The sequence below is a fragment of the Molossus molossus genome, unplaced genomic scaffold, assembly GCF_014108415.1.
Source record: "Molossus molossus isolate mMolMol1 unplaced genomic scaffold, mMolMol1.p scaffold_m16_p_17, whole genome shotgun sequence".
Taxonomy (NCBI): Eukaryota; Metazoa; Chordata; class Mammalia; order Chiroptera; family Molossidae; genus Molossus; species Molossus molossus.
This window is the reverse complement of record NW_023425352.1, coordinates 69,011,310-69,029,731: the sequence shown is the minus strand read 5'-3', so window position 1 is coordinate 69,029,731 and position 18,422 is coordinate 69,011,310. Positions and strand designations below refer to the sequence as shown.

At 56.2% G+C, this 18,422-nt stretch overlaps 1 protein-coding gene across 1 annotated transcript in view; it reads left to right on the top strand.

The window, feature by feature from the left end:
* Positions 1–18,422, top strand: part of WDFY4 (WDFY family member 4) — a 284,390-nt gene that overhangs the window by 195,315 nt on the left and 70,653 nt on the right. The window contains exons 44-47 of the mRNA XM_036265310.1: positions 5,288–5,436; positions 9,365–9,485; positions 12,002–12,087; positions 13,912–13,974. Of these exons, the coding sequence (XP_036121203.1) occupies positions 5,288–5,436; positions 9,365–9,485; positions 12,002–12,087; positions 13,912–13,974 (419 nt within the window). The remainder of the gene's footprint in view (positions 1–5,287; positions 5,437–9,364; positions 9,486–12,001; positions 12,088–13,911; positions 13,975–18,422) is intronic.

Sequence of the window (18,422 nt, the reverse complement as noted above, 5' to 3'; positions counted from 1 at the left end):
CGCTCCGCTTTGGCCCAAGTGCAGGGGGCACATGCACTCCCAGCCCGCATCTGTTCAGCGGCTGCAGGCTCAGGTGGTGAGTGATGAGAGAGGCTTCCTGAGGTGAGACTCATCTTTCCTAGCCTCACTGGTGTTCACAGGTCAGTGTCTCAAAGGACAGTCTAGATAACCTGCATCCGAATCACTGGGCCACGTGTTAGCATGCAGGGCCTGCTCTGCCCCTGCCCTGCTGAGTGGGATCCTCTGGGACTGTAGCTTGGGCAGATGAGCTTCAGGAAGCATCCGGGTGATTCTCATATGTACCATGTCTCTGACACATGCCTGGGACCCACAAGTCCGGGTTACAGTAGTCAGAGCTGTCTCAGCTGGGAACTGCTTCAATCTCAGCTCATCACCCCCGAGCCGATCCTCAGTCCACACCGCTTGCACTAGACACTGTGCTCAGGACAGCCTTCAGAACTTGTAGCACACTGACTGTGGACGGTGCGGTCCCCATCCCTTCCGTGGGGTCTCCCGTGGCCCAGGCGTGGGGCGCCCAAGAGCAGGTGTGGGCTTTCCTGCGTTTCACCTCTGCCTGGGGATGAGCTCGTGCAGAGATCTACATACGGTGTCTTCTCAGATTTGCCAAATTAGTGTGTACAAAATATCTCCTTGTTTTAATTTTCTTTCCTTTGATTACTAGTGCGACTAAACGCCGCATCTACCAGTGATCACGGTAGAGAGCAGGTGGCCGACTTCACAAGTGGCCAACAGAAATGCCATCTGTATCGTTTTTCTCTGTTCTGAGAGCTAACCCTTCCTCAACTGTCTCTACTTTACTGAAAAATGACCATGTGTAACTGGCCATGCAGGTCGCAGCAGAAGACGTACAGAAGGCGCATGAGATACACATGGGCAGGCTAAATCCCCTCTGCAGCCGATCTTGCACAAATATAACAGAATGGACACATCAGCTCTCCTCTGGCACCTCACGTGGCCGCCCTGCTCTCAGTTCGCACCTGTGGCATCCGGTGTCACCCGAAATTGCAGGTGAATCGGCAGGAAAGGCCTTGGAGTGCCTGCGGCAGACCTTGCCTTGCAGAGATGCACCAGGGCCAGAGGCAGGGGGACCCTGCCGCGGGCTTCCATGGACTGTCCAGGGCATGGCTGCCCCTCTAACTTCAGTTCTGGTGTTTTTGGATTTTCAGACAACCTGGTCCTTATCCGCAGGGTTAGGCACAACGTAGTCATTTACCTGGTCAGGAGTGATACTACCTGTTCTAGCCGGTCTCAAAGAACTTCCACTCCTTCCAAAATGATCGATAGACTCTGGCAGGAGGGATTTCTTAATCGTGAGTGAAGTGGGGATGGAGCCTCCCAGGGCAGATCTAAATGGAGGAGCAGTAGTAGTTCACTCGGTTCATTTTCCAGTTTTTGAAATGCCATTTTTTTCTAGCACAATCAATTTTAAGCTATTAACTCAGCCCTCACCAGACCCTTTTCCTGTGGTCTGGTTTATTCTCAGTTACTTAGTTCTTCCCAAAGGGAAGTACCAGGAGATCATGGGAGTGGGCTCCAGCTCTGCTGTTGGGGCCACAGAGGTTGGGTGAAGGTGGGGCGCCCCAGGAGGGAGAGGTTTTGGAGGTACATAGGCCAGAGCTGGTGCTGTTGTTACACGTCTCACCCTGCGAACTTGAGAAAACGTTTAATTAGCCTGGCATAGCCCTCCTACGGGAGTCTGCCCTGTGCCACCTGTGGGAATGCTGTCTGACAATAGTTACCAGTTTAAAACACCAACACCCTGGACCTGAAGTGCTCCATCTAGGAATTTAACCTACAGACTGACTTGTGTGTCCACAGCAACGTTGTACCAGATGGTCACTGCAGCATTATTTATAATGTCAAAGCATTGGAAAACAAGCCTAACTTCTAGGGGACTGCTCCAGTAACTCGCAGTACGTCCGTGCGAGGGGGTGGTCTGCACCGAGTGTCAGGTGGGACAGCCACACACAAAGGGACCAGGATGGGTCTGCAGGACAGGCCTGCAGGACGAGCTAGCAAGGAGAAGACGAGACACGAAAGAGCAAGCGCAGGCACGTACATGTCTGTTTGTGTTGGAGACCGTGCAGAGTACATGTCTGTTTGTGTGGAGACCGTGCAGAGTACATGTCTGTTTGTGTGGAGACCGTGCAGAGTACATGTCTGTTTGTGTGGAGACCGTGCAGAGTACATGCTGTGCATTCTCCCACCCTCTCTGGACGAGCATGTACAGGGAGAGGCCCAGGTTCTCCTGTCCCCGCTAGTACAGGGTCCAGCGAGGCCTGGGAACTGTACTGACAGAACAAGGCTTACAAATGTTATGTTTATATGTACACGGGGCCTTCCCAGGACAATGAAGACTCAAAAGTGGTTCAGCAAAAGTGTTTATATACTAGCTTGAACGGAGAGTAGTGACTGTGAAGAAGGGCCTAAAATATATAAGGAGAGCCAGCCGGTGTGGCTCAGGGGTTGAGCATTGACCCTGCACCAAAAGGTCGCCGGTTCGATTCCCAGTCAGGGCACGTGCCCAGGTTGTGGGCCTGATCCCCAGTGGGGACTGCAGGAGGCAGCCAATCTATGTTCTCTCTTATCCATGTTTCTATCTCTCTGCCTCTCCCTTCCTCTCTCTCTCTCTAAAATCAATAAAAAAAAACATTTAAAAAAATAAAATAAAATACATAGGGAAGCTACAGGAAGAGAAGGGTTAGTTCAACAAGGTTTGTTTGCGGAGAGTTCTCTCAGCCTTGACTTCTCATCTCTGGTGATGGAATGTCCTTTCCCTCCTGAGCTCGGGAGGGGGTGACAGAATGTCCTTTCCCTCCTGAGCTTGGGAGGGGGTGATGGAATGTCCTTTCCCTCCTGAGCTTGGGAGGGGGTGACAGAATGTCCTTTCCCTCCTGAGCTTGGGAGGGGGTGATGGAATGTCCTTTCCCTCCTGAGCTTGGGAGGGGGTGACAGAATGTCCTTTCCCTCCTGAGCTTGGGAGGGGGTGATGGAATGTCCTTTCCCTCCTGAGCTTGGGAGGGGGTGACAGAATGTCCTTTCCCTCCTGAGCTTGGGAGGGTGTCTTTCACCTGGAGCCTACTGTCTGCTTGCAGGAGGGGGCAGAGTGCTTAAGTATGCCTGCTGTTTTCCAAGCGTCTCTATCGCGAAGTAATCCTACGCCAAGGGGCAGATGAGCTGGTGCCCTTCATACAATGACATGGGAACTGTGGTTGCTTCTGGGCAAGGCTTCTGGGGACTCCACTCGCCTGCCTTAGTCCCCAGGGGCATTCCTCCTCACCCTCCTCCCCACAGTGTGTCCAGTGGCTGTTCCTGCTTAGCTCACCTTCTGGTCTAGATGCTGCCTGTCCCCCCCTCCCATGTCCACGCCATCCTCCCTCCACGGCGCCACTGAAGCGGCCACGTGACTGACACCCTCCTCCCACCCTTGGCTCTTTCCAGTCTATTCCCGTCCAGCAGCCAGTGTCCCCTTTCAGAAGTGACCCTTCCTGGGCTTTCTGCTGCAGCCAGAGTGAGACCGGACGGCCCGACCACGGCGTCGGCCCTGCAACCTCAGTGCTCCTGGGTCCTGGCGCTGGGCCAGCCTCTCTGCTCTCCCCTGCCCCCTGCCTCTGGGCTCTGGACAAAATGCTGGAACCCCCTGTCCCTGAAACGTTCCTCCAGCTTGTCCACGCCGCCCCTTCCATCCTTCAGTTCTCGGGGTTCTTGATGAAGAGCGCCCCCAGGTTTCTCGCTCCCTGTCATCACCCCGTGTCTCCCCTCTCGGCATATCACAGTGTGAATCGTTTACCCCCTGTCCTGTTTGTCCACCAGCCCTCTGCCCCTGCTGGACTTGAAGTCCATGAGAGGCAGGTCCTTGCTTGCCGTGCCCCCTCCGTCCCCAAAGCCTGGCACAGGGCCGTCGTGGGTGCGGGGCCCTTGGCTGTCAAGTCGCTACACGTCTGGGTGAGAGTGAAGTTCAATGGCTCCTGTTGAAGGAGGCTCGGCAGGTGGTGAGGCCACTGCAGGGGACTCGGGAGGGCGGGCCGGCTGCCTGGCCGGCTTAGGTGCAGGAGCGCAGACCCTCCGTCCTCGGGTGGGGAAGCAGTCCAGCAGGGACTGGTCCTGGAGGGCAGTGGTTAGAGCTTTGTTGGAACAGCCGTGGTCACTCGCCTGCACTTGGACCAGTCCCACTGACACAGACTCAGCTCGCCCGGGGCTTCTCCGCCGCCCTCCTCGCCCCACCCGGCTCCCGAGGCTGAGCAGGAAACCGCGCTGCAGCCTTGGTGGCGTTCTGATCTCTGGGACCTTTTTAAATTGTCTTTCTAAACTTGAGTGAAATTTCCCTGGCCCAGCTGTAGAAATGATGGTGGTTAATGTGTAAAATGTTTACAGTGGTCGTGTGGCAGGAAGTGGAACAAGCCAGCCCCTCTTCCGAGTCCCTGCAGTTGGCCCAGAATTGCCCTGAGAACACGTTGGCCTGGCTCATTCCCGGTCCACGTGGCTCTCGCCATCTGGAATTTATTCCCTCATTCGTTCCTTCGGAAACTGATTCCATGTAAGGACCTGCCAAGTCTTTCCTTCCTGTCGGTCTCTGGGTCACACCAAGGCAGCGTCCCCACCAGGCTCCCCGAAGGCCACCCATGGGCCAGGAAGCGTGTCGGGACCGTGGGCTACAGGGCTGGCGGAGAGACGGGTTCTCAGAGGGGTCTCAGCGGAGGCCACAGCGAGTTCCCGGGAGCCTGAGGTCGGGACGGTCCCAAGTGGGCCTGCACGGACTGGCCAGTCGCTGGGTCCAGACTGCCTCTGGGAGCGTGTGACCTTTGGCTCAGTGCTGTCTTCAGTCTGAAAGGAGGGAGCCCCTGCCCCTCTGCCCACCCCGTGGACCAGCAGCACCAGTCTTGCTGTGGTTCTGGTCCTGGCCTGGTTCTGGTCCTGGCCCGGCCACCTCCCAGCGGGTCCGTGGACAAGCTCCTTCGCCCCGTAACTGAGAGCTGCCTGTCCCTCAACAACGGTCCCCCTGTTACCACAGACCATCGGGGTGGGTGGGGTGCCTGGCGCAGCCATGTTTCCTCCTGCTCCTCACGCCACCGTGGGCGGCAGGCTGGGGAGGGCAAGTGTCCGCATGGCTTTGGAGAGGTGCCACTGACCAGGGCAGGGCTGTTCCGGCAGGTGCTGCTCTCATTTCCAAGTGCCTACTGGGTGCCCAGCCGCTGCCCTGCCCTCCATAAGCGAGGCAGGCCGGCGTCCCTTGCCCACGGCCTGACGGGGTGCTCTCTCCCTCCAGGTGACACAGAAGTTCTCCCTGGTGATCGTGCAGGGCCACCTCATCTCGGAAGGGCTCCTGCTGCTCGGCCACCAGCACTTCTACGTCTGCGAGAACTTCACGCTCTCCCCCGTGGGGGATGTCTACTGCACCCGCCACTGCCTGTCCAAGTGAGTCCCACGTCCCCGCGGGTCTTCCCTTCGGCTCCCTCACCCTGCCCCTCCGCCCGTGTTCTCGCTGTGGCCGAGCTGTGGGCCTGGCACTGAACTGTGGGCTCAGATGGAAGACCCTGCGGCACTGGCATCTTGGCTGTGCTCCCCGAAGCTGACCTCCCCTGGCGTGGAGAGCACCACAGGGCAGACAGCACCACGGGGCAGAGGGCACCGCAGGGCAGGGGTGTCGCTCCCTATCTTGGCTGTGCTCCCCGGAGCTGACCTCCCCTGGCGTGGAGAGCACCGCGGGGCAGAGGGCACCGCGGGGCAGAGGGCACCGTGGGGCAGAGGGCACCGCAGGGCAGAGGGCACCGTGGGGCAGGGGCGTCTCTCCTTACATTGTTTGGGTGTTAGACTCCGTGGCATCAGCTCACCTGTTCCACAGCTGGCTGCTTGCCCACCCTTAGGGGAAGCATTGGGCGCTGCCCCTCATGCCCAGCAAGTGCACCAGCCGCACAACAGGCTCCAGGGAAGAGTCTGAGGCACGCTGGCATCATGGGGCAGAGCACATGCCGGGCAGGGTCCTCGGGTCCACCCTTGAGAGGTGTGGCGAGGAAGGGCCACTTGAGGACCTGGGCTAAGATCTAGATCTCAAAGGATGGGTGAGATTTGGATAGAAATATGAAAAGTGATTTTATACCAACTGACACCAGAGGTCTTTGGCAGGAAATGCTGAGGTTCTTTTTCAGGATCAGTGTGTTTGGTCTATTCCCGTTCAGTCCAGCTCTTATTGATTAATTCTCTGTGTGCACAGGGTGCAGCCGTCCCGAATCAAGGTGGCCGTGTGTGCACTTCTGCTAGGAGCTCAGTTGTCACGTGGTGTGTTCTCAGTTGCTCCTGGCTGTTGAAAACATGTGGGTGGAGACTTCTTCATCCAGTCTCAAGCCTGGGCTTCTCTGGTTAGCCGAGGCTCAGATGGTGCCAGAACCTCTTAGTTAGCCCAGTGACTCTCACGTTAACGCACATGGAATCACCCCAGTTTCTACTTTGGCAGATCTGGGGAGGGACTGAGACTTTAACAAGCTCTCTGCTGATGTGCATGCAGCTGGTCTGGGGCTGCACCTTGACGAGGACTATTCTGGGCTGTTGACAGGGGTCAGCGTCGTGCCCACCGACGGCTCAGCATCCCAATCCCCACTTGTCACGTCATTCCCAGCCTCTGTCAGGACGCAGGGGTCTACGGAGTATGGAAAAATAGATGTGGGCCCACCCTCCTTTGATTTAGATTTGCTTTCAAATGCTTGGAATTTTTCTCTCTGCTAATTTTCATCTTTTATTCATTCCAAGCGTTTGCTGGGAGTCCTCTGTGCTCTTCCAAGGCAGGAGAAGCCTAATTAATACTTGGCACACACATCCCATCTTATTGCTCATGTTTTATTGATACTGATCAATAAGGACAATGGGTCTGCAGACTTGCCTTCCTGAGAGCTGGTGAAAGCTTTTGGCCGTGCCCGTGGCGTGCCCCTGGCGTGCCCCTGGCGTGCCCGCGTGATGACTTGTGCGATCCACCGCTTCTCTCCACCTCTGGTTTAACTCCAGTGAGGGTTGGGTGAGATCTCATTGATTAGAGAAATTGTGTTTTGAGGTGCATCTCACAGTGATCAATTCAACTGTATCTGCACTTTTAACAGAAGCCCGGTTGTCAGGTGGCAGGTTCCGTCTTGATGTGGGGTGACAAGGGAGACCTGTCTGGAAGTGTACTTTTCCAGCGCATGTTAGGAGTTGAGTGAGAACAGATAACTACCCTGGTCTCTCGTTTGGGGATTGCATAGGTCATTTGAGTCACCATGCCCCAAAGAAGTGTTTGTTAGCAGACGGAGCTTCGTCTCGGGGTCTGGGCTGCTGGCTCCCTGCTCCCTCTGTTCCGAGACGGCTATTGGATCATGCTGGATCAATGGGGACTAAGTCTTCTTTTGACCATGGGAAACAAGGAAGGTACATAAATAAGCCGGTTAAAAATAAAGCTAAGTTGACCCGAAATGTTTCTCTAAAACACTGCGATGCAGCTGAGCGCCCGGCCGTGGAAGGCATCTCGATGTCCCGCAAGAGCCCGGAATGAACACTGCGCCAGCCGAGCTCTGTGCTTGCGCTGTCCTCGGGCACGAGGACCTTGCTAGAAGGCTCTGAGTCCTGGGGTCTCGTTTCAGCCGAACGGGGTCACTGCCTTGGGTTGCGGTGGCTGTAGCAAGGTGCTGAGCACCATGGCTTTAAGACACGGGCTTGCATTGCCTCCCAGTGAGTCAGACGCAGGCTGAGTCGGGTAGAGTCTGTGATCTAGTGAATGATTCTGATTATACATTCAGGAATTTGTTCCGATAGTAATTGAATGCTGGGTGATAATACTGATTGGATAATGGAGCCATTGTCATTCCCATCAGTGCCTTGACCTGTGATGCTGCCTGACCTAAGCCAAGGGTAGGAACTGGAATGACCTCCTGGCCTCCCCGGGAGGCAAAGCCCAGGAAGAGCTGATCTGCCCCCGAGGGGGGCGTTAATAATGAACGCAGGGCTGCCACCATTAGGAGGTTTGAATTAAAGCCTCCAGCAGAAGCATTCTGGACCAAAGCCACCTTTGTGTTCTGTCGGTCCTATAGCAGCGTGGCTCAGAGCAGGACACCTGGGAGGGCTGTCCTAAGAAGGAGGAAGAGGGGCTGGGATCCACACCCTTGAGGTCTGGCTGGACCAGGCGCTGAGCAGCAGTCTCGGGCCGTGTCCCTGTGGACAGCTTCCCTTCTACCACAGTGACCACTCAGCGTAGACAAGTCCCAGCTCTTCACACCCAGACACTGGGCCACACCTCGACCATGGGCCGAGGAAGTCCTGCCGGCCTGCGTGAGGGCCTGACCCCTTTCTGGGTTCCCCCTGGAGGCATGACACAGAGGCCTGGTGCACGGCCGGTCCTGCAGGCCGGCCAGCGTGGGCTGCTGCTGGGCCGGGATGGCAGGGGCGGAACACAGCCTCTCACCATCCCTGCACCCGGCACTGGCGCGGGGCTCTTTCAGCTCTTGGTCCTTTGGGTCTGCAGTTGGCACACGTGCTTCTTGAGGACTGAGGGGTTTGGGAGACCCTTCATTTGTCAGAGCTCCTGTGGTCATGCACACAACCTAAAATGACGATGTAGCTCAGAGGCTCAGAACGTAACTGCCCGTAACTGAAATCACGCTTATGTCTCAAGCTCTCCTTGTATGGGTGGTGAGCGGCGTCGTGGGGTTTCCTGCGGGCATTTCAGGGACCTCCGGTGCAGACTCTGTTCTCTTTGGGGTGAATCCTCACCAAATGCACGACTCTCCCTTCCCTCCACCGGGGTCATTCTGACCTCTGGGAGTAGCTCTGGTACCTCTGCTGCCACCACGCTGCTGGCCCCGGCTCTGGGCACACGCTCCAGGGGCCACACAAGGCTGTGCCCACTGTTCCAGGCCCCTGGCGTCTCAGCCCTGCTGCACACCCTTCCTGGCTCGGGTTCTCTGCCACTTTCTCCCATGTGGTGCCCCCTCCTGGCCTCACGCTGCCCAAGGCTGAACACAGCTTTCTCATAGTGTCTTGTCATCCTTCTGAACCTAGTCCAGAGCCTGAAGTTTCTCGATGTGACTAGAGATGGCTCTCTCTGCCCCCAGTGCACTGTGCCACTGTGCCCGGGGCACGCACGCTGCTCACGGTGCCCCTGTCTGTGCAGCAGGCTGTCCCCTGGCCTTGCTGTGCTCAGCGGTGAGGCCGATGCCCATCCCACTCCCCAGGCGGGTGCTTGGGGCATATCAGGTCACTGGGAGCTGGCACCCCGCTCGGCAGTGACGGGGGCTCCCCAGCTGTCCCAGAAACACAGGCAGGTCTGGGGACGGGCAGAGGACACGCCCACCCGACACCCTCGCACTGTGCCTTTCCCTTTCAGCGTCAGCGATCCATTCATTTTCAACCTGTGCAGCAAGGACAGGTCCTCCGACCACTACTCGTGCCAGCGCCACAGCTACGCTGACCTCAGGGAGCTCCGGCTGGCACGCTTTCTCCTGCAGGTACGGCCCGGGGCGGGGAGGGCGACTTCTCTTCATGGGGCCGGTGGTCCAGGTCCATCTGCCCCGTCGGAATGTGAGGGACATACCCTCGTGACCCCCTCCTGCCCATGCATAGCCCAGGGCCCTTTGGGGCGCACTGTGAATCCCCAGCTTGTGTGGGTCCTGGCCCTGGCCCAGCTTCTCACCTCTCCGCTCTCTCCCAGCCCCTCCCATTCGGCGTTGGGAGCTTCTGTCCCTATCACTTAAGATCCAGCCTCTTTGCTTTATTTCCCTAGACACGCCCAGAGCTGCCCTGGCCATTCAGGGATGCAGGACAGCAGCTCCATTGTCTCAGGGCGGAGCTGATGACTGAGTTGAATGCCAGTCTGCCCTGTTCTGATGGCACGGACCCCTCAGCTGGCGGCCACCCCTCCCGTCCGCTGCCCTCCCCACAGCCTCCAAGCGCTTCAGAGGTCTGCTGACTGTCCCCTCAGCCAGGGTCCCAGAGCCTCGCCAGGCCCTTCGGGGCTCACCGGGTGGTACACAAAGCAGGTCCCTTTCAGAGGCAGAGCCCGGTGGTCAGCTGGTCGCAGCCCGTTTTGGTCCCATCTCAGGGAGAAATGACCTGGTTTACAAAGTTCAGAAGCATCAGCTCAGTGGCCAAGGGAGAAAGAACTCTGGGGCCCCCAGGGTCTTCCAACACCTCTGGCCTTTGCCCGCCCCGGGCAGCGGGCAGAGAGGAAGCAGGAAGCCCCTCACAGGAGGGGCCCGTCCTCCCTACCCCCTCCGCAGGTGTCTGCTCTGCTTCACCCTGAGGACAGAGCGAGAGCGCCTCTCGTTGGGAATTGTCTAAGGGTGTGTGGTTCAGCCTGCGGTCCTCCTGAAACTGCAGCCAAGGAGGCCTTTCTCTGGCTCATCTAAAGAATATCAGAAAGGATCAGCTGTCCTGCTGACCAGGGTCCAGCCAACTGCTGGCATCTGGCCAGCTCTCCCTCTGCAGCCTTTGCCCACAAAGGGCTGGTCCCCACTTTGCCTGACCTCATGGACCGTCTTTGCAAGGACATGAGTTAGAAAAGTTGAAAGGCCCTGCCCAGCGGTTCTGGGCAGTATGGCCAGCGTGGACCTAGTCCTGACCACGGCTTTGCCACCTTGGCAAGCTGGGCACCTCTCTGGGTTTGTTTCCCTCCCGTTTCCAGCCAGGTGAAAGCAGGACCTTCCTCTGTTGTTGGGGGCAGCACCCCATCTCCGAGTCTGACCCTGAGCCACCCCATCTGTCCCTCCATGCCCAGCGCTCACTGCGCTCTGCCCCTCCCTCAGCCCTGGGATTCTCTTACCTCCTCCCAGTGCGGGCTCCGTCTCCGCTGTTCCAAATCCGTCGTTTACCTGCTGCGGGTGAGGGGGGCAGAGCGGAGGGCGAGGGAGAGGAAAGAGAAGGAGCTCATGTCGAGTCCATATAGGCGCTGACAACATTGCTGGCCATCAACGGGGCTCAGCAAAGTGGGCCGGGCCCGGGCCCTGTGCCTCCTTTCTGTGGGTGGCATGGTTGCTGACCTGATGGGCAGCTGCGCCCCCTCACCAGCGCCCCAGTGCTCCCAGTAAGATGATCTTTGGTTCGGGAAACCAAAGCCCTCACCTGAAGGTGTCAGTGTCCCAAGGTGTCCCTGGGCACTTCCTTCCATTCTCTGCTCCTTGCTTGTCCTGGAGGTGGGGCTCTTGTTTCCTGCTTCAGCCGAAGGAACCTGGCCCCCCACCCTCCCGCCCATCCTGCGAAGACCCTGCTCGGTGCTGCCACCGGTCCTCACACCCACTGTGGGAGGTTGGCAAGACTGGCCAGGAAGGGTTGCCTATGTTACCCTAAGTAACGCGGTAAACTGAGCCGCTTGAATGAGCAGAAATTGAGTTTATGCAGGAGTAGCAGAGGAACTACCATGGGAAACACATGCTGCACAAGCTACAAGCGAGTCCATCCAGGGTTTGGGGCACAGTGTTCAAGGGCAGGCGCACCAAGGGGGCGCCTGCAGCCGGGGTCTGAGCAGGAAGGTCACTGATTTGAGGAGGGGTCCCTGGTGCATGCTCATTGGTGAGGGGCTGGGTCTCAGTCTCCTCTGAATCAGGCAATTCTTTTTATAATTTTTTTAACTGATTTTAGAGAGAGGGGGGAGAGAGATGGAAACATCAGTGAGAGAGAACATCGATTGGCCGCCTCCTGCACGCCCCCCACTGGGGATCAGGCCCACAGCCTGAGCATGTGCCCTGACCGGGAATCCAACCGGCGACCTCTTGGTGCAGGGTCGACACTCAACCACTGAGCTGCACCAGCCGGGCTGAATCAGGCATTTATAGGAAATCAGGGTCTCAGTGCATAAGTTCTGCTCCTCCAAGGGCGCATGCCCAGGAGTCTCCCTTTCCGGCCTCTGGTCCCATATCAGAGGAAAGCCCATCACACCGATGCTGAGACCCAAACCGCGGTGGCCAGCGGCTCTACCCTGTCCCTCCATTCCGGAGCTTCAGGGTCAGTAAAAGCTTTCTCTTCATAGGACATTGCTCTGGAGATCTTTCTACGAAATGGATGTTCCAAGTTTTTTGTCTTCCACAACAGCGATCGGAGTAAGGTCTTCAAAAGGTAAGAGTTTGAAAACCCTCCTTTGGGCAAACGGATCCGGAGCTGGGAGCAGGGAGAGCAGAGAGTGTGTTCTCGACTCACAGTGAGGAGGATGTAGGTTAGACACAAGGAAGAACTTACTGACCCACAGAGCTGCTGAATTATGGAACAAAGTATAGAGAAAGCTATAGAACACCTTTCTAGGCCCCGGGAAATAGGCTCCATTTCTTTTTTCTTCTTCTTTTTATTTTTAATCTTCACCCAAGAACATTTTTGCATTTACCTTCAGATAGAGTGGGAGGGAGAGAGGGAGGAAGAGGAAGAAAGAAACATCGATGTGAGAGAGAGGCACATCACATCAAGTGGTCGCCACCCACGCGACCTCAAACCCGGGACTCTCTGGTCCGCGGGCCGGTGCTCTAACCGCTGAGCAAAACCAGCCAGGCCGAAACAAGTTCCGTTCCATGGGCCAGAGGAGTTCAGGACAGTGACGCCCAAGGGAACAGTGCGGACACAGCACGTTGAAGAAGCTGGCATAGCCTTCCGCAGTGTTCTGGCTTTAGTTTCTGATTTTCCAAGAATTTGTTCTTGGCTTACTCTTTCTCTCTGACCCAGTTGCCAATTTGGGCTGTTCTGACTTGATATTTCATTGGAAAGAATCCCAAACCCTGATTTTCCATTTCTGCACGAATGTCTTTTTCTGAAGGAGAGAAGTCTGCTGTTTTAGTTTAACTTCTCTTTCTCCAAATAGATGAATCAGTCTAAGAAATGTAAGCCAAGAAATCTTGACTATATATTGATTTATTTTTGTTATGACTGAAGTTGCAGATAAACAGCTAGAGATTTGTGGAGGGTCTTGGAGGGAAAGTGGGTCCTGGCCACACACAGGCTGCACGGGGCTGGAGTGACGGGCGGTGGTGCTGCCCCCACCCTGGGCTGGGGGCTGTGTTCGGTGAGACCTGACGTCCGGACCCGAGGTCCCAGGACCACCGTGTGCCCAGAGGTTCTAGCTTTGCCCCCTGCTGGCCCTGGCTGGCCACTGCACCGGGGCCAGCTGCACTGTCCACAGGGCAGGGCCGTGGAGACAAACAGCCCCGGACAGGCCAGCTCTGGGCTCTGCATTCCCAGTACCTCCCTCTGGGGCTCCTCTGGGGGCCGCTGCTATGTCGCCTCTTGCTGTTCCCGCCAAGTTCCATGTTAGACCGAACTAAGGAAGCAGACATGTGATGCTGTTCCCTGGATCTCGGGGCCTTAGGTTTGTCCGAGTTAATGTAGCAGCCGGCGTCCGTGGCTCAGGCAGAGCCCGTGGCTCAGGCAGAGCCCGTGGCTCAGGCAGAGCCCGTGGCTCAGGCAGAGCCCGTGGCTCAGGCAGAGCCCGTGGCTCAGGCAGAGCCCGTGGCTCAGGCAGAGCCCGTGGCTCAGGCAGAGCCCGTGGCTCAGGCAGAGCCCGTGGCTCAGGCAGAGCCCGTGGCTCAGGCAGAGCCCGTGGCTCAGGCAGAGCCCGTGGCTCAGGCAGCCGTCCAGCCGCAGCCACCTGCTCGCAGACCTGGAAGGAGGACGGCCTCTGTCCCCAGCGTTCAGCTCTGTGCACGCGGCAGTGGAAAGGCCAAGCGCCCGGCCCCCGGAGGTCCCTGAAACACGGGTTCTTCTCTGTGACGGCTGTGTGAGTGCTGTGGTTGTCAGCAAGGCTGCGTGTGCAGAGTCGCAGGCCTGAGGGCTGCTCCTGGGGTCGGGGCAGGCTGGGCTGGAGGCCGGCGCCCACTCTCTGGCCTGGCTCTGAAGACGTCTCCCTGGGTGGAAGGGTCTTTGCCTCTGCTGACTAAATGATTCTTCCTTTTCCTCCAGCTTCTGCTCTTTCCAGCCCAGCTTGAAGGGGAAAAGCGCCGCAGAGGAACCGCTCACCACGAGGTACGGGTGCGGGGAGGGCCGTGCTGGCTTCGCCGCGTGGGCCGGTCCCTCTGCGAAGCTGCCCTGCAGAGAGAGGCCAGTCTGCCTTCGCGCTGTTTTTCTCCTCCCGCCCGGACCCCGCCAGCCGACCTCCACACGCAGCCTGGCTGTCCCACGTGTCCTGTGGCTTTTTCAGACCAAAACGGCAGGAAGCAGTGCGCTGCCTGTGGTGGGTGAGGGCAGGCTGCCAAAGAGGTGCCAGCCCAGGCCCAGCCTGGGGGTGAGGCCCTCGGGCGGGGTGTGAGCCATCCCCGCTGCCCTCCCCAAACCTGACAAGCTGAGAAGCCGAACGCACACATGGTGGCGGCGAGTCAGGGCAAGTCGTGAGTCTGTGACAGGTGCCTCTGTCCCAGGGATTCAGTGCTCACAGCCCCTTGCCAAGGCCCAGCTGGGAATTCCTAGGAGCTTTGATTTCGGTTAGGACTGAGGGCAGGAGAAGGGGTTGCTGGTTTTCCCCAGGAGTGTGTTCGGAACATCTGGCCTGCCTGTGGGGAGGGACCTCGAGTGCTTCAAAATTATGTACTGAGAGTTTGTTATGTGTGGAACTTACATTCTCCTGAGGGAGACGGAAACAGTGCAGATGAGTGAATGCAGAGCTTGCTGGACAGTGAGTGTAAGTATGAAAGACAGCGAAGCTCGCGGCGGGGACTGGACCCAGACGGGCGGTCCGGGAGGCCTCGTCGACAAGCAGATCAAGAGAAAGACGCGGAGAGACGAGCGGCGCCGAGAACTGGGAAGGAGCGTTTCGGCCACGGGGGAGCAGGGCAGCGGCCGCGTCGGGCGTGGCAGGGTCGGGGTGCTTGGAGCCGGGTCAGCGGGAGAGGGGAGATCGCAGGGCCAGTCCGCGTGAGGCTCGCAGCACGGTGCCGGCTGTCCCCCAAGAAGGCTGGAGGGATGGCGGGACTCACTTACATTTGAAAAGACTCGCCTGGCTGCTGCATGGAGAGCAGACCACAGTGGGTGAGGCAGAGCCGGGGGACCCGGTGGGAGGCCTCGCAGTGGTCCAGGTGAGGTGATGGCTGGAGCCGGGGTGACTGCGGAGATGGGGTGCTCAGATGATGGCCATGTGTTGAAGGTAGCCCTGCTGAGAAATCAAGTGTGGAGTGTGCCTGGGAGAGAGAGGGCTTAAGGATGAGACCAAAGATTTGGGTTTGAGCAGTTGGAAAATGGACGGGAAGAGCACGGGAAGAGATACTCTGGGGGTGTGGTGATGTCGGGGGTTCAGTTTGGGAAATGTTAACTTTGAGGTGCCTGCCGGATGTCCAGGTAGAAGAGCCATGTTGACCGTTGGATAAATGAGTTTGGGGTTCACAGAGTCCCCGGCGAGAGGCGATTTAGCTGGAACAGCACCTAAAGCGTGACACTGGATGCAGTCACCACGAGAATGATGCACACAGACGAGGTGTAAGGATCGTGCCCTGGGGCATCCGACCGTCAGTGCTGTGGGACTTTGGGGCAGAATGAGCAGAAGAGACAGAAGTTGCCCTCGGAAAGATAGGAGGAACTGCAGGTGTGGAAGGTGTCCTGAGAGTCAGCTAGTGTTTCAAGGAGGGAGCGGCCACCTGTGCTACTGGTCAGATGTTGCTGGTAGGCCAAGCGAGATGCGAACTGAGAAGGGACGTTGAGCTTTGTGACACGCAGGTCACTGATGACTCCAGAAGGTCCATTTGAGTGGCTGCTGGCAGAAGCTCCCTGTTGTTTCAGGCAATAACCCATCACTTGGCAGATTGTGGGGGGTCCAGGGCATACCAGACACCAGTCTATGAGGCCTGGGTAGCGGGGGCCACTGGACGGGTGTTGCTGTCACCAGCTGGACTGGAGGTGTTTCAGTGGTTCAATAATAGCAGAGCCCTAGATGTGTGTGGAAGTTGAATATCAGCCCTGGTGAGCTCATGTTTGTTTCACATAAGCCTCATCTTCACACTTGGATTCTCTGTGATGTTTCGGTGTAAGTGGTAGAAAGCCATTTCCAACTAACTGAAGCAAAGAAAGTCCACACCCCACATTGCTGAAGGCCAGATCGGCCTGGCTGCGGGCAGCTAGATGTCTGCGCCCGTAGGCCCTCAGGACACCTGCGCCCGTAGGCCCTCAGGACACGGTGGCTGTCCATTCACGGCGGAGCGTCCCGGGCTCCATGCTCAGCAGACTCTCGCACACACTGCCCCGCAGCGCTTAGCTGATAGTCAATCCCATGAGAATGCTCTGTCCCAGTAATTTTAGCAAAAATCCCAGAGAGTGATTTTCATCTGCCCAAATTGGGTTTGTGTCCATTCCAGAACCAGTCAGGGGCTTTCATAGGCCAGGTGAGGGTCGCGCGCCCACCCACCTCTGGGAGAGGAGTCAGCCCACCCACACTGAGGGGAGGGTGGTTTCCCAAGAGGATCAAGGTTCTGGTATCGCAAGAGGGGTGACTCCTGAAGTATCAACAGAGCAGGTGGCCATGCCCCAGGCGGAAAGCAACCCCAGGGACCACAGCCCTTGAGGGTGATATGTCCATTCCTCACTCCCTGGAACCTCGCTCTTTGTGCGTCAACTCTGACACAAGTCACTTCCCTCACCCCTTGTCTCTGTAGATTACCTTATAAATGTCCTGTATGTACAGTGTCCCTCCGTGGTCACACAGCTGTCCCTACAGCTGTGAGTGTGGTTCCCTACCCTTTCCTATTCTGTCGTCCTCGGAGTCTGAGAGATGCTTTGTCCCAACACTGCGTACACAGGTGAGGACCTGGATTCCTGTCCCAGATGGAGGGGGGTAGGCAGAGGAGCTAAACTGTGGCTGTGGCCGCGAGTTGGTCATCCACACAGAAATGACTGCCAAGTGGAAGACATCATGCTTGCCCTGGGTATGAGTCAAATGTGCAGAAATTACTTCTCACTCGTTCATGAAGATAACCCTGAACACCCACCTGTGTACTGCCTTGCGCTGGCGACAGCAACCTGGTGGCACGCTCCCATGGGGTCAGGGACAGGGATGCAAAAACCCAGGCTGGGGAGGCAGAAGCTCCCTGGTTCAAGGCCCCCTCCCCCAATGGCCATGTGTGCCCAGCCAGCCCCAGCAAACCTGGGACAGGGGTCAAGACACCAGGCATTTCCTTTAATTTCAGCACATTTCTCAGGAATCTTCAATGACATGATCGATCACGGATAACGTAGATTAGTTCGGAGAACTGAGGGTAGGGGGCTCTTCAGCCTGAGTCTCCATGGCTCACTCACCAATGAGCACTCGACACGTACGAAGATCTGTTTATTACTACATCTAGCTTGTGGGATTGTTTTTAATTTTTGATATTAAATTAACTACAGCATTACAGGAAGTTTCAAAAAGAATACATAGAGTCCCCATGAAGCCTTCATTTAATTTTCCCCAATACTTGCATTTTATGTTATTACACTATAATCTCAAAACTGGGAGATTGACATTGGTACAATATGTACGCACAGTATTTTGCCATCTAATCATATGTGTAGCAGTGTGTAACTACCACCACCAACATGCACATTACTTTCATCCCCACAGAGAGATTTCCTGGCCTACCCTTCTGGTCATGCCCCACCCCCACCCTTATCAACAGAAAGCTGGGCAACCACTGATGTGCTCTTCGTCTCTATCATTTTGTCACTTAGAGAATGTTCTCCATGTGGATCGTAGAGTATGTGACTTTTGGAGATTGGCCGTTTTCACTCAGAATGTCATTGAGATCTGTGCGGGTTGTTGCAGGTATCAATATCATGTTCCTTTTGACTGCTGAGTAGTATTCCATGGTGTGGATATACCGTCGTTTGTTTAGCCCTTTGCCTATTCAGGGACGGGTGGTGATTTTTGGTTTGGAGCCATTACAGATGAAGAAGACTGTAGGTTTAATATACTTATTAAGATGTTAGGACAGAAGTCTTTCATTTTACTTTTTGTTTCTGAGTCTTTTCCCTGTTGTTCATTTCTCTGTTTCCTTTTTCCTTCCTACATGTGCATTATTAAAAGATTTGTTGAAATTCCACTTTCATTAATCTAAATTATTTTGTAATGTATTTCTCGGTATGAATTTTTGGCAAACATTTTAGTGGCCTGAGGTATTGCCTTATACATACATAACTTATCACAGGTGACTGGTGTTGATATTTTACCAGTTTGAGTGAAGCGTAGAGACCATCACTCTTAAGTCTTACAACCTTCTTTTACATTTTTTGTTTATAATTTATAGCTATTATTTTCTTAAATACTTTCTCTACATACATTATAAAACAAATATTTTCCAAAGTCATTTTCATACACAGATGATCTAGCTCAGAGACAGGCAAAAGGCGCTGCAGAAGCAAGTCTGTGGCTTGGCCAGCCCCGGAGGGCTTGGCCTCCAGAATGTTCCCCTTGCCGCTCACTTTCTCCTCCTCGCTGAGGACTTTCCTTGTTCAGA